This window comes from Acinonyx jubatus, chromosome B1, assembly GCF_027475565.1.
Source record: "Acinonyx jubatus isolate Ajub_Pintada_27869175 chromosome B1, VMU_Ajub_asm_v1.0, whole genome shotgun sequence".
NCBI lineage: Eukaryota > Metazoa > Chordata > Mammalia > Carnivora > Felidae > Acinonyx > Acinonyx jubatus.
In genome coordinates, this window is record NC_069382.1 from 110291526 (window position 1) to 110307445 (window position 15920).

At 35.2% G+C, this 15920-nt stretch overlaps 1 protein-coding gene across 1 annotated transcript in view; it reads right to left on the reverse strand.

The window, feature by feature from the left end:
• Positions 1-494: 494 nt before the first annotated feature.
• Positions 495-15920, reverse strand: part of ENPEP (glutamyl aminopeptidase) — a 91073-nt gene continuing 75647 nt past the window's right edge. Inside the window, exons 14-20 of the mRNA XM_015081861.3 lie at positions 14575-14725; positions 13500-13573; positions 13289-13393; positions 13030-13200; positions 11261-11401; positions 3818-3896; positions 495-2419 (exon numbers count right to left, since the gene is read on the reverse strand). Coding sequence (XP_014937347.2) covers positions 2267-2419; positions 3818-3896; positions 11261-11401; positions 13030-13200; positions 13289-13393; positions 13500-13573; positions 14575-14725 — 874 coding nt within the window. The 3' untranslated portion in view covers positions 495-2266. The remainder of the gene's footprint in view (positions 2420-3817; positions 3897-11260; positions 11402-13029; positions 13201-13288; positions 13394-13499; positions 13574-14574; positions 14726-15920) is intronic.

The following is a 15920-nucleotide window of genomic DNA, read 5'->3' on the forward strand; positions in this document are numbered from 1 at the left end:
TAGGAATACCATTGCCATCAACCTAGCTGTATACCTCTGCTTCCCAGACCTTCTCCATCTATCACTTTTATGTTTATTATTTGAATTCCTAGTTTATATTCATGTGGGTACATAGCAGTGATCTGGGATACAGTAGACTGCCTAGGTCAAAGGTACTAATACCGGCCCTGCCCCTTGCTACATGACCTTGCTGATCACTTCTTCCAGTTAATTTTTTTAAAGTTGATGGTTTACTGTGTTTTAATTTTGGAAACATACTAATTTTCCTCCCTTGTGAAAATCATGACAAACCAAGCAAGCAGAGTAGTAAATTGTTCTTGGCATAGGTCTATCGGTCGTCAGCCTTTTAAAAACCAGATGCTTATTGGAAGGGCCCAAAGGGCTAGTGGAGTTATTATGACGGAGGTGTACACATTTCTTTTTCACGTGGGGTAAAGAAAGCTAAGCAATTGATTCTCCATTGTGGTGCTTAAAGTGGAAGGACACAGAATAACTTCTAGGCAAGTTGGAATTTATTTACCATCGCCCTCAAACTTACATTTTTCTTTAAAAAATTATTTATTACATAAAGCAGGAGGATAAACCATTCCACTCCTTATTTGTCCACTTGAAACAATACATAGACTTGAACTGCTGGTTTTGATTATGATTAATCTGAAGTTAGGGTGTTAAGCCTCATGAGGATAGTGGGACTTTCCTGATGATTTATGGTGTTAATGTGTCTTTTCTTCTTTTCTTCTTCTTTAAATATTTTTAAAGTTCTGGTCTGGAAATTTCTTTTTTTTTTTTAATCTTTTTTCCCCCAGTCCACATTTGAATTTGCCAGTTTAGCTGCGTAGATTGAGAAGCAATAATTATGAAAGAGCAGTAGGAAAGTTTACAAAATTTGGGAGTATTAATGGAGGCACATTATTATGTAAGTAAAGTCAAAGCTAAGATTTTCATTGTTCTTATATGCTTGAATTATCATCAGACCAATCTTAAATTATTTTATATTTCTGAAGGTCCCAAATAAATTTAGATTTTCTAGATATAGCAGACTGGAACATAGTCATTTACCTTCTTTTCTGCCTATTGGACTTACATTGTGGGTCCACTAGGCACCAAGTGCCATATTAAACATATTCCTGCCACCGGCTTCTACAAAATTGATGTCTTTAATCAAGTCACGAGCATAAATTTGATCGGTGCTATTCTGTATGGATTAGGATCTAAGGGCTTATACATAAAAGTTGTAAGAAGAAATATCCTCAGATATGCAGAGTCATGCTGGAGATATACATGGGTTTCCTCATTTTCACACTTAGATTGCTAGGTTAGATCAAAGCTAAATTCTAATTCCATTTAGTTTTATGGAATAATCAGCCTTCTCTCTTTCCTGACCAGTTTCCAATTATTTAGCCTTTTTCCTCTAAAATCCATGGAGCAAAGTTAAGCACTATCTTCCCTCTAATTTCATAGCATATTTGAAGGAGCTTTGTAGGGAATGGAACAGGATGACAGAGTACCAAGCATGAAAAAGGCTAGGTTCTTGAATCATATTTGCCTCATGCTAAATTATTTGGGGAACGCTACAATCATTATTATTCGAGAGTAAAGTGACACTGGAAAACAATATATTTTTTCAAGTTAATCATTCAGATTTATTTTAGAAAGGCAAAGAGAGTTCACTTGTTGATTTTATAGTGAAGGCAAAAGCCATTTATTTGGCTAATTCATGCAATCCTTGAGTAAAATTTAAACCTGGGTTACTTTTTAGGATTTAAAGGAGTAGGACACATGTGAATATAATGATATTAGATATGTGTAATTCTGAATAATAAAATAAAGATTAAGATGGTAATTTTGGTCCCTCAAGTACTGGTATTTAAACTTTAAAAATCAATCAAGAGAGAAGATTAAGTGGTGTTTCTTTGGTACTAAAAATGTAAAGCTAAGACCAAATTGTTCTATTTTCACAGATTTAAGATATAAAGAATGATATTTAAAGACATTAAAATGGCTATTAAATTCTCTTCAGTTTGCAAAGAATCTCCTATGAAGTACACTTAGAAGAAATCCCTGAGTACATTAACTACTCTATTAGTATCTTCCTCATAAACAAAGAAGAACAATTTAAAAGTTTTGCAAGACATATAAACACACTACTTAGCAAAAGCAGTATCTGGGTATAAGACTCCCTCCATGGTGCTTCTAAATTAGGCCACCAAATGTTTAACAGGAAAAACAACAGATTCACAAAATTAAAACATGATATTTGAACACATTAACCATTCTTAGGTAAATCCAAAAACCATTGTCTTATGGTGTTTCTATTTTGTTTTAACCACTCAATATTGTTCTTCACTGTTTCCAGCACTTGCTGCCTAGGTTTTTCTCCTGCTCCAGCTTCTGGATATTTTTTGAAAAAGCTTTCCATCTAGAAAAGAAAGGGAAATAATGAAGAAAGTCATTTTAAGCCCAACTAGTCTTCAAGACTTTTACTTACAAACTGGATTGGTTTCTTTCTTCCCTGGAAATTCATTCTTATTGTACAACACTGAGGTACAGTCTTGGTGCATCGTTTAGATTAAGCCCATCTCTTACATTAGCAGTCATTACTGTACTTCTGGCACCATGTCAAGTCAAAGGAGGCTCTGCCATATTGGAGAAGGAGAAGCACACTAAATTGCTGGCATGTCCTGCTGTGCTTCTGGGGCTTTCTCTGTTTCCTATGCATTCCCCAGGCATTCCCTGGAAAACCTGGTCTGTGGAATGATGGCTTTCCTTATTAGCCTTTCACTTCAGGAGTCTGGAATATGTTAATATACTCTCAATTCACTTATTAAGGACTTCCAATAACATCTCTTTTAACCTTCGTTCTATTTTCCCTCTTCCTTCCAAAGTCTTTCCCCAAATTCAATTATAGTGTTGTTTGCTACTTACAAAAATGAGAATTCTTTTGTTTCTTTCTAAATTAATTAATTAATTAACTAATTAGTTTTTGAGGTGGGGAAGGTGCAGAGAGAGAGGGAGCAGGCTCTGCACTGGTCCATGAACCATGAGATCATGACCTAAGCTGAAATCAAGAGCTGGACACCCAACTGACTAAGCCATCCAGGTGCCTGAATTTTGTTTCTTAATACACAGAATATTATCATTCCAACATATAATATGCAGATACTGAAAATTCATACGATCTCTATTTGTCCAACATTAATAAATGTTTTTCCTTCTGGGAACTGAGATAATTTGAAACCTAAAAAGTCTTTAAACTCCAAAACTATAAAGGGGTGCCTGGGTGGCTCAGTCAGTTAAGTGTTGGACTTCAGCTCAGGTCATGATCTCATGGTTTGTGGGTTCAAGCCCCACGTTGGGCTCTGTGCTGACAGCCTGGAGCCTGCTTCAGGTTCTGTGTCTCCCTCTCTCTCTGGCCCTGCCCCACTCACACACATTCTCTCCCTCTCTAAAAAATAAATAAACATTTAAAAAAGTTTAATTCCAAAACTGTGAATTTTAAGAGGAATCAAATCTTGACCATCTTATTCCAGGCTACATTTACTAGGGGACACATACTATCCAAGCTTTGGTAAGCCAAAAGGTAGCCTTCTAAGCCTCCCAAGGTCTCAGCTTTCTCCACTTTTAAACTTTGTTTCTTGATTATTTGAATGCTTTTCAGTTTAGAAAAAAATAGGTACACATTTAATTAGATATAAGAATTATTTCTTTCTCCCTGTCTTCTGAGACCCGAATAGAGAAAATGCCATTTCTGTTTGAAACAAAGAAAACAGTTAAATTCTTTCTTCCTGGACAAGTCCAGAGGGATTTATGTTCATACCTGCCAGAGCTGCAGTTCGGTGTTGAATGGTTCTGCTATGGTGACAATTCTGCCAAGGTTTCTGTCATTGAGTGTGTATCTAAAGAGAAGTTTAAGGAAGTAAAAGGGAATATAAGTGCCTAGAACTTTAAATCATTTCTCTGGATGTAGACATCTGCTTTTGATTTGTGCGTGTGTGTGTGTGTGTGTGCGTGTGTGTGTGTTAAAGTAATTTGCAGAGTAAGTAAAACATAGAAACACATTTAATTTAATATTTCTATTCAGGAAACATTCTTAGTAAATCCTTCACTTTTTTTGTAGACAGATCCACAACACTATCCCGGATGTGGTAGACTGCTTGCTGTATTCCCCAAATCTGTTCTTCTTTCCTGCACTGTGAGAACCCGGATAGAGATTACATTTGTCAGCCTCCCTCATAGCGAGGTGCAGATGGGTGGCTCAGTTCGTATCAGTGGAACACGAGCAGAAGCGGTATGTTCAACCACTGCCTCCTTGCTTCGGTGAAGGAAAATCGCTTGCCTCGGACTTCTTTTTCTCCCCTCCTCCAACCTTCAACCACACCAATCGGATAAGGTCCTATGTCTCATAGAGTAGAACTACTTCAACAACTTAGAATGCTCACTTCAGCAGACTAACGTGAGAAGTAATTACGCATATCCTTTAACCTGCTGCATGTCTGTATTTTCTATACAGCAGGGTAGCTCTAGTCACCTTTATTCTGACAAATACTCCGTGCATCTTCCCGCAGGTGCAGAAATTTGAATATAAGCTATTTCTTCTTTCAAAAAGCTCTATTAGCTACTTGCATACCATATTGGTCTATATTAGCCTATATGATCTATATTAGACTAAGCAAAGACACTTACAGCTAAGTGCAAAGATAGGATTTTAGAGATGATACTCGATTCCTTTCCCTTTTGCACTTTTTCTCTTAAAGAGCAAGGATCAGAAATTTCCTTACAGACCGTAATATGAATAATTATGATACAGGTAAAAATCTCATCACAACTAGTCACAGTGTAAGAAAAACAACCACAAGAATTATGTATTAACTTTGAACCACTGGAATGCCAGAGAAGAATAAAAGAAAATATATCACTATATAGAGAGGTAAACAAATGGTAGGAGAAATTCTACACTTAAAAATTATCACATAACAGAAGCAGAAACCATGGAGATAAAAACTAAGATTGTTACACACATCTTAAAAATTGTTTATACTAAAATTCAACCTCATAAAATTAAGTCAAAATTTGTTGTTTTGATGTGAAAAGAGCAAATATTTTCACTATGTAAATATTTCACTATACAGTTCTTCACTATACAAATACATTTCACTATATAAATTGGTAAAAGGGAGAAATATACCAACGTGAAATTATCAAGGAAATGAATCCACAGTTTGCAGAAGAAACATAAAGACAAAATATGCCAATGGGAAAAAACATGAAATGTTCTAATAACTAACCATTGTCAGTGTACCAGGTCCAGTGCCACCAGACCATCAGATCTTCCTTTTCCTTGCACTTATTTTCTTATATAGTTTTGATTCCTTGGTCTACCATTTTCAACAACATTTGTTTTCCTAAGCCCTAAACTCCCTTATAGTTTAATAATTTATTTCCAGCAGAAATCCAGCTTTGGAGAAAATCAACTGCCCATTTCCTCTGTGTTTGCACCAGGTGGCTAATCTGTCAAGGACGGTCACCCAACTTTCTTCATAATGTTTCACTAAAAATTCATGAATATCAATCTTAAATGGACCCTCCACATTGACAGTCCTCCTACATTACCCTGCTCAATTCATTCTCTTTATCCTTGAATTACTTTTTTCAAGTGTTGTCACTCTCTTCCAACCTCCAGACATTCTCCTGCTTTCCTCCCTCTCCAACAAAGATGACCTTGTCTTCTAATCCACAGAGAAAATGTATAGTAACTCCTACATCTTTTAGTTTGCAAATGTACAAAGATACCTAGTTTTCTTCTACCATCTGTGCATTGGCTCCGACTTCTCTCTACTTAAAAACTTTATTTTTGAAAGAATCTTTTCTGGGGGCGCCTGGGTGGCTCAGTCGGTTAAGCGTCCCACTTCGGCTCAGGTCATGATCTCGCGGTCCCTGAGTTCGAGCCCCGCGTTGGGCTCTGTGCTGACAGCTCAGAGCTGGGGGCCTGTTTCAGATTCTGTGTCTCCCTCTCTCTCTGGCCCTCCCCCGTTCATTCTCTGTCTCTCTCTGTCTCAAAAATAAATAAACGTTAAAAAAAATTTTTTAAAGAATCTTTTCTGTACTACATGTTAAAGCTCTCATTCTTCACTGGGTCTTTCTCATCAGCTTTAAAATATATTAAACATATTAAAATGATCTTCCACATAAAGAAAGAAAAAACTCCTCTTCCTTGATCTGGCATCTCTCTCTTAATATCCTTTTTTCTCACCTCCACATCCAGAGTTAACTTATTTTTTTAAAGAATTTATTGTTATTTTTCTTTAAAAAAAATTTTTTTTAACGTTTTATTTATTTTTGAGACAGAGAGAGACAGAGCATGAATGGGGGAGGGTCAGAGAGAGAGGGAGACACAGAATCCGAATTTTTGAGACAGAGAGAGACAGAGCATGAATGGGGGAGGGTCAGAGAGAGAGGGAGACACAGAATCCGAAACAGGCACCAGGCTCTGAGCTGTCAGCAGAGAGCCTGACGCGGGGCTCGAACTCACGGACCGTGAGATCATGACCTGAGCCGAAGTCGAACGCTTAACTGACTGAGCCACCCAGGCGCCCCAAGAATTTATTGTTATTTTTGATAAATTTTTTAATGTCTATTTATTTTTGAGAGACAGAGTGTGAGTGGGGGAGGGGCAGAGAGAGAGGGAGACACAGAATCTGAAGCAGGCTCCAGGCTCCGAGCTATCAGCACACAGCCGGATGCAAGGTTTAAACCTGTGAACTGTGAGATCATGACTTGAGCCAAAGTCGGACGCTTAACTGACTAGGCCACGCAGGCGCCCCCAGAATCAAACTTTTCAAAGAGTCCTCTACATTTCTTGTCTTCATTTTTTCACCATTGACTGTTTTATTAACTTGCTTGAATTTAGGTTCTGCCCTCATCACTCCACTGAGAAAGTAGATCTCTAGAGTTACTAATAGCTCTTATGCCAGTAAATATAATGGGCATTTTTTGATCTTGGATTTACTTTAAACTTAAATATTTAAGCATTTGACAAGGAACTATAACTTCCTTGAAACCATCTCTACTTCAACATGTCAAAAGAGACTCAAAGGCATCATAAATAGCAAACTGAAGCCATTGTTCTCCTTCTACAAGCCTTATGTTTTCTAGAAATCTAGGCACTATCTTTGTCCCCTCACGACGGTCCTGTTTCTAATTCACCAAGTTCTAAATGTTGTTCCTATCTCTTCATCTTCATCATTACATCCATCGTCCAATCTGCCACTACCTTTTGCTGGGACTGTTCTAGTAGCTCTCTGACTGCTTCTCTCAAACCCACTCTGGCCCCTATCTAGGTCTGTGACTTACTACCAGAGCTTTCTTTTTAAAGTAAAATCAATCATTTCACTTTCTTACTTAAAACCCTTTAGTGGCTTATCATTGCTCTTATAACAACAGCCCAAATATTAACCTAACCCTGCAAAGGTTGGCCATTATCTTTTTACTTTTCTGATAGTAGGCATCCAGCCAAGAGTGCTTCACCTCCTGTTCACATAAGTCACTCCCACTTTTCCTTTAGAATTCAGCTCAATTGTCACTTCCTTGGGGAAGCCCTTAAAGTCCAACTTCCCCTGACTTGGTCAGTTTCCCTTTTACATTCTTTCAGTGTACATAGAACCTCTCCTATTTGTAGTTATTACAGGTTTAAGTATACATGTATTAGTGTGGTTCTTTAATTAATATTGGACTCCATCACCAGATTCTCAGCTCCATGAGGACAGAGAACCAGGTATGTTTCTACTATCGTATCTTCAATGCCAGGCACAGTGCCTAGCACATAATGGATGTTACACAGTATTTACTGGGTGAAAGAATTATATTTAAAATGAGATATCAGTTTTTATATACTCAATTAGCAAGGATAGGAGTAATTTTTTTTCTGGGTGACAGTTCTGCCACATTCATCACAAAGTTTGGAACAATTTTATGATCCAACATATGGAGATTAGCCAAATAAACTAAGATGTATCTACACATTGAAATATGATTGAGCATTAGAAATAACATTGAAGAGGGGTGCCTGGGTGGCTCAGTCGGTTAAGCAGCCGACTTCGGCTAAGGTCATGATCTCGCGGTCCGTGAGTTCAAGCCCCGCGTCGGGCTCTGTGCTGACAGCTCAGAGCCTGGAGCCTGTTTCAGATTCTGTGTATCCCTCTCTCTCTGACCCTCCCCCATTCATGCTCTGTCTCTCTCTGTCTCAAAAATAAATAAACGTTAAAAAAAATTAAAAAAAAAAAAAGAAATAACATTGAAGAAGCATACTTAAAGACATGAAAAGACATCCATGATATAGGATGATGCAGGGGAAACAGCAGGTTATAAAATCATGTGTATAATATGATTCCATTTTTATAAATAAACAGCCATAGGAAAATAACTCAAGGAAACAGTGGTGTGACAATAAGGGTTATTTCTAAATGGTAGAATTATGAGTGATTTTTGCATCCTTATTTTTGCTTATCTGTATTTTGTGCAATAAAATACATACTCATTTTATAATAAGAAAATGGGGATTTAAAAAAGGAAAATCACACAAAAAATAAAAATGATAAAAATAAAAAAGGAGAATCACACTAAGTTGCTGTAATGATATTCTATAGATTCAAAGAAAGTCTGTTAATTAGAGATAAGAACACAATTTTTCTCAGTGACTTTCTATAACTCCTATAATATTCCTCTTCTGCTTTGTTCCTAGTGACTATAAATTAAAGAATATTTTGGGGAACTAGCAATGGAGAGATTGAGTAAAGACTGAAACTACTTGTATAAATACTAAAAATGTCAGAACAAAATATGTTTATCCCAATAAACCAACATCACATAGCCTGTAGCATTTAAAGGGAAATATGCTGTATATTTATCCTATTAATTACTTTTAAAACTAAAATAAAGATTTATCTTAAATATTTTGAAAATAATATTATGTAACAATCCTCTTCTTGGATTTAATATTTACATAAGTTTTATCATATAATTCAAAAGAAATTATTTCATGTTCATAAAACTTTTAATTAAATTCTAATTAATTTTTTTTTGTTTGAGGCAGTCTTTAAATAGTTACAATCATGTCTCTACTGACTTAATTTTCATCCATAGTCATAAATTAAAATCAAACTCTAACACACCACACTACTGACTTACTAAGTTCATTCCCCTTCACAGTTTCATCTAAGACCTTACTGGGATAAACAAAATCAAAGAATAATTGCTGAAGTATCCTTGGAACTTTTTGGTTAAGTCTCAAACTAGAAAGGGCATTAGTGATGTGGCCATCAGTTGTCATAAAAGTCATATGACAAACCCTTTATAAAAAAGCAGCTTATTTATTTTAGGATGACAATAAATTGTTCAGGATCTTAGGCAGGAAAACCACTCATTCGAATTCTGGAAAATATTCAAGTTTGAACATATTTGTATATAGCTTGCTCATTTTTGTTTAATTTATCCTATCCAATTTTAGTGGGAAAATTCTATTTATTCAAACTAACCATAATTAATATTGGGTGTTATTTTTGTGTTCACCATGTGGTTGTAATATAATTTTATGTTTGAGTCTATGTGAAATAATGCCCCATGAGAATTAGATCATTAGACTATGAAGAAATATTAAAAGCCCTGGGCAAGGGTTTTGGAAGTAGCACTGGAAATAGTTTATCATTTTTTTTTTAATTTCAGGATTAGGTCTAATTTACTTTAGGACCAGATGGTTATGACTTTTATGACAAAGTAACACCTGTTTTTTTCTAGTTCTTAATTATTAAGAGGAATGACAGTGAACTAATTTTTTAAATGAAATATGCATTATTTGAAATCAATCACACTAGAACTATTCAAATAGGCCTTGAGAAGTATTATATTTAATAAACAATAAGGGAATGGCCACTGTATTATGCAAAATGGAACATTATTTACTTATTTTTTTATAATAATTCAAAAGTAAGCACTTTTTATCTGCATAGGTTTCTTGCAGCAAATGCCAAAAAAAAATGATTTATGGTCTTTTTGATTAAAACAAAAAACTCAGTACACATCACTAGGCATATAGTAAGCAAATGGAAGGTACTAGCTTGCATAATATGAAGTGTTATCTCCAGATAACAACATGTTCCCAATAGGTAGATTTATTAATTCCATCATGCCTTTCATTGAAATGGTTATACACAGATGGACAGGCATCACAGGCACATGCACACGCATCAGTCAAACTTCATAGAGATGGAGCAGTTCCATTCAATAATTACAAGAACAGAAAGGGGAAAAATTCATCACAAATAGGCAAAAGCAATGTAGGGTATTGGGGCTGAAACATACAGATACAATCTGGATCTCAGAAGGATAAGAAATGTGAAGGAACCTAATGGCAGTCTGATGAATGATGGGGCAAAAAAGAGAACAGAAAATTTTCTTCATAGTTAGTATCTCTGATAAGTCATTGTCAACTAGGTAGTGCTGATGGGAAAACAGGAGAGATTAGGAGAGGATAACGGCCCATTTCCCACCGTGGGGATTGCACACAGTAAAGGTCTTTTGGTCAATGTTTGCACATTTATTTGGGATCTATTTTTTAATGGGAGTAAGCATTAAATTTAGAAGATTAGCACCAAGAATGGCAACATTTCTTCTACGTGGGGCTGAAGAAATAAATTTGGGAAAGCATCCCTTTAGTTTGACTTGTTCTCTTGTCCTTTCTATTTCCCATCTTAAGATTGCTATTGCCTGGGAAATATAGGTCCCTTTTTAAGAAGTTTTCAAAATACCTAAAGTTTAATTATCTGGTCAAGGGAGATAAAAATTATCATCCATATAAGCTCAGTAAGATATAGAGCTACAATGTGAACCTAGGTCCAGAAGTTCTCACTTCGTTTTCATTAAATATTAATCGAGAATAAATATGTGTCTGCAATTATACTAAGTGCTAACACAACAGGGAGATTTATATTAACTTATTTTAACCAAACTAAAAATAATACAATTTAGGCATCTCTCCAGATTTCAGAACTCTGTAGATCAGTTAAAACAATAACTTCCAGAAAAGGAATTAGGCCTAAAATTAACTAGTATATTGCTTCCTTAGGAGGAAACTACCATGATTCTTTACTTCTAATAATATGCCATTCCAGATAGTGTATAGATGTCAGAGAAAGCACAGCAAAAAGAAACAGAATATGTAGATGATACCAAACAAAGAGAACAACAGACCATTAGCTGATTATCCCACCTGTTGACTAGATAGTCCCAGTTGAGTTGAATCCAATTCCAGGCCATGGTCTTCCCATAGCTGTTATATGAGATATATCGGATGACTGTAAACACATCCTGAGTTTTAATAAGATTTGGGTCCTTGAGAAAATCCAAATATCTAAGAAAATCCAAAGAGAAAAACAATTCAAATTTTAGCTATTAACTTTTAAAAATTAACTGCATTTATTGAATAAAAGCACTTCACCCACTTTTTATCCCACTGGGGGAAAAAAAAGGGAGCCAGTAAATTAAGGGAAAGTATTTATACTTTTATTTTCTAGAGGATAATAGTCACATCTTATTTGTTCTTCTTTAGATTGTAGGAAACAACCTTTTAACGTAACCTATATGGTTAGATTAATTACCTATAATTATAGTATAATGCAAATAAGTCCAAGATAAATTAAGCGACCAAATCAATAGATTTTTTATTAACTTTATGCCATGGCTGTACCTAGAGGGCATACCTTGACATACTCTAGACCAGTGAACTTCCAGAAACTGCACTTTAGTGGTGGTCCTGAATTTTTGTGTAACTTATCTTTTATCCTCTAATTCATAAGAGTTTTAGTAAGGCATGTAAGCACTTGCTAATTTTCTCATCAGATAGAACAATGCCATCAAAATAATGGATCAATATCATGTTTTATGGACTGGCAAAACGATCAAGTTCTTGATAGACTATTTTAGGGCAGCGAGAAGGAGAATTGGCATCTACTTTGAGATAAGATGGTGAAAAAGTATTATTGGCTCTGCCAGGTGGATACAAGGCGTTGCCAATAGTCCTTACAAATTGGGTATTGCATTGTAATTTCCCATTTATACTGTGCCTCTCTCATGAGCTATAAGCTTCTCAAGGATAGATATCACATCTTATTCATTTTTATTCCCACAGTTTATAGACCTATATATAGAAAGGACATCCTCAGTGTTGGTTAAATGAATGAAGTAAATAACTCAGAAACCATAACTATACAACAAATGAATGAAGACAGATGTTAGTTGATTTGGAGGCATAGGTGTAATGGGAGAAGATTCATAGATGGTCTTCAAGCAGTCTTTCTGAGTGGAATATAAATGTGTGTGTGTGTGTGTGTGTGTGTGTGCGCGCGCATATTGTGGCAGATACTCCTTCTCTGCTGACAGAAACAATTTTGTTCTGGGCTTGGATCAAGGTATCCTTAATCCTAGGGAAGTAGGTAGGCTCCTACCCCAGCCTCAGAGTATGACGATGGCCCAAATCAGTCAAAGGAATTCAAGTTCTTCCTAGTCAGCAAATGATCAAGTGGTAGACCTAAAGTACAACCCAGAATGATCAAGTGTGATCCAGTTCTAGTTATGAGGGGAAGTGGAGATAATTCAACTTTAGCATAAAAGAAACTTGTGAGGAGAAACTCTTTGCTCTTGTTCTGCTTTCACTTAACATATTTGTGTGAAGACAAAATACTTGCAGCTCTAGAAGTTATGAGACATCCAATATGTTGAGGATGGCAGAATAGAAAGAGAAACACCCCAGGTCCTGGATGAAAATATTGAACCACTGCTCACAACTAGAAACTGCCTACTTCCAGCATGTTTTCATGTGAGGTTACACTTCTTTATTCCACTCTTACATGGATATTTTGTTTCTTGCTGGGAAAATATGTTTTAATAGATGTTCTCGGAAATGTATCTTACTTTAATTAGCATCTTAAAGTGACACATAAGCCATCAAATGCCATTCATATAAGTGAAGAAAAAAGTTACCTGGATAGAAGAGTAACATTCTTCACTGATGCTAATCCATACAGTAGTTTTTCTTTTTCCTGAGCTAATGAAGTTTTCTGGTATTGATCAAGAGTATAGTTCCATGAAGTCTCATTACCAGAGTTCTGCATTCCATACCGATATACCAGAAGCCTGAGGTTTACAGGAAGCCTAGAAGAAGAAACAGTGTTTCAGAGGTTTAAAGTCTTCATTTCTAAGTTTGAAGGCCTCTAGAAATGAACACATGCTGGACAGTCACCTTACAGTCCCACTCAGCCACTGCTGAAATAATTGGGTAGCATTGTCCAAAGCTTCTCGATCTCCCATCTTGCACGCAAGCCCTAATACGGAAGCACGTAGTAACCTTAAAAAACAAACACACACAAAGCTGGGGCCTTGAGCACTTTTTAACATGTTTTAACATACACTGACAAATAATTAAGTGAAAATTTAAAAATGTAAGAAATAACTTTGTAAGGTGGTCTCCAACATCATTCCATCCCAGGAAATCTCCAATGGGCTTCACTTGACTCTGGAAGTATTCCTGAAATAAAAGCACCATGTACAGTGAGTAAGAATTTACTGTTTATCAAGTTTCTTAATAATTATAATATAAAGCCCCTGTTGTAATCTTCTTTCATACTAGTCCAAAGAACTTTGGGTCTCTCCTTAGGGAAGGGACGTATTCAGTTCTATCACATTGCAAATTTGCTTCAGTCCTGAAGATAAGAACATCCTGGGTGATTCTCTAATGTTTTGTAAAACGTTGGGTAAGCCCCTTTTAAGCTCTACTTTTTAGTAAACATTTGTGATAAGTAGAGTAACACCTGACCTACCTACTGCACTAAGAAGATTAATCAAGTACTGATGACATTAAAATAGTGATAACTAATGTATGTATATTGCTTTTGGATTTACAAAGGGTTTTTATTTTATATGGTCTGCACTATCCCATTGCCATGGACAGTGAAGTGCTGACATTCCTATTGTATGAAGGAAATGAAGATTCACAAATATTAAAACATTTGTCCAAGTTATTGCATTTAGTAAGTAGAAGAGCTACAGATTTGAATCCAGAATTTCCTTAAAATCGCAAGTGACCTAGCAAAGTGTGTCAGAAATCACAAAACAAAGTAATCAGAATGACTAGCCCATCATAAACTCTCAACGTGGAAATAACAGCAGTAAGAATAAGGAAATATAATGTTATATTTTGGTAAGAATAAATTCATTTTAACATTGACAGGTCCATTAAAAATAAGATCTAGTTAGTATCTTGTCTATTTTAACTAAAATATTAATTCTTGTATTCTTTCCAACACTAAAATATATCATTATGTGGTATACTGAACCAGCAAAACGGACATACTTCAAGTTGGAAAAAAACAGAGATAGCATCTCTTTGGTTTGACTAGTCATGTCATTGTACTTTCCTTTCATTTCACTTGGCAGGTCGATGTGCTTTGGAAGCTCCTTCTCTCAGAAATCTCCCTACTCTTCTAATTGCTACACATTTACTTTCATAAGATCTAGCATTAACATCACCTCAATCACAGGGTAAAGCTCTTTATCATCTTCAAACATGCTAATGATATAGGTTACGGCTGAAATTGCTCTCTGCCATGGTAAAAAATCTTCTTCCATTCTGAGATACTTGGTCAAGTTTAGAGCCATCTTATAATCCAGAAGTTGAGCTCTAAGGAAGAGAAAAAAAAAAACAGTTAATTTAAAACCATAGACTAGTACTCATTTGACTGAAAGTACTCATATGGAAATCACAGAATTCAACATTAATGAGAATCCTTCTATTAAACAATTAAGAAAATGGATTTATTTGGGGGGGGGCAAGTCAAAGAGGTTTGTTCACATGATGCATTAGTGCTTTCATACTTTCAGTAGTAAAGTGGAAGACAGAATATTGAAAAGTACATTTGAAAAATTGCTGAGGTAAAATTTTGGATAAAAGCCATTTAGCTATGGCTAATATTGATGGATAGACATAAGCTGATTGTAATATACATATGTACCGTGATAAATATATCTTATGGAAATTACATTTGATGTGAAGAAGCATGAATGATAACACTCATGAATTATGAATACTTAAAACATTCCAATTTAACTTATATTGCCCATTAAAACATCTTTTTCATATACTTCCAAGTAACACTAATAAATATAGATTTTGTTCTTCCACAAAATCTGAAGTTTCTATTGACATTTCAAAGTTTAAAGAATCCAATTTCTTCCTCCTTAAAAGGGATTCTAGAGTCTTTTGAAATACTGTTCTCAGAAATCTGTTATGCCTCATATTTTAGACTAGGTTTTAAAAAAGAACCTTAGATGGGAATCCTGTCTTTTCAAATTACATTTTGAAAGTTTAAGTTAAATAATAAATGTTAAATTATTGAATTAGTAATATTGATGTGTTGGTTATTATGTTTGAAATTATTTTGTGAATGAATAAGACAGTAAATATATCTTGATTTCTTCCCAAGAGTTTGATTACAGGATGTACTAATATTGGACAGATAGAGAAGAATACAAATCTTTGATATCATTTGATTTACATAATGAGATATGATACACAGCTTGTTTTCAGTTCAGAGAGTTGATTTCCCCTATTTTCTCAGTTCCTGATCTTATTTAGAAGGAATTATATTTTGAAGCTTTCAACCTCCCTTAATAATAGTATAAATAATATGGAGAAATGGTGTGTTTTATTCAGAATGTTGGTTAAGTAAAAAAAAAAAAATGTAGAATTTTGTGTTGATACTTGAAACTTGAGAATTTTCTAATTTTAATGATTCTCTATTTTCCCTGGTGGATAGAGCAACAACCATGTCCAGTTGGTGATTTTTTAAGGTGGTTATGAAGAATAGTTGTTGCTC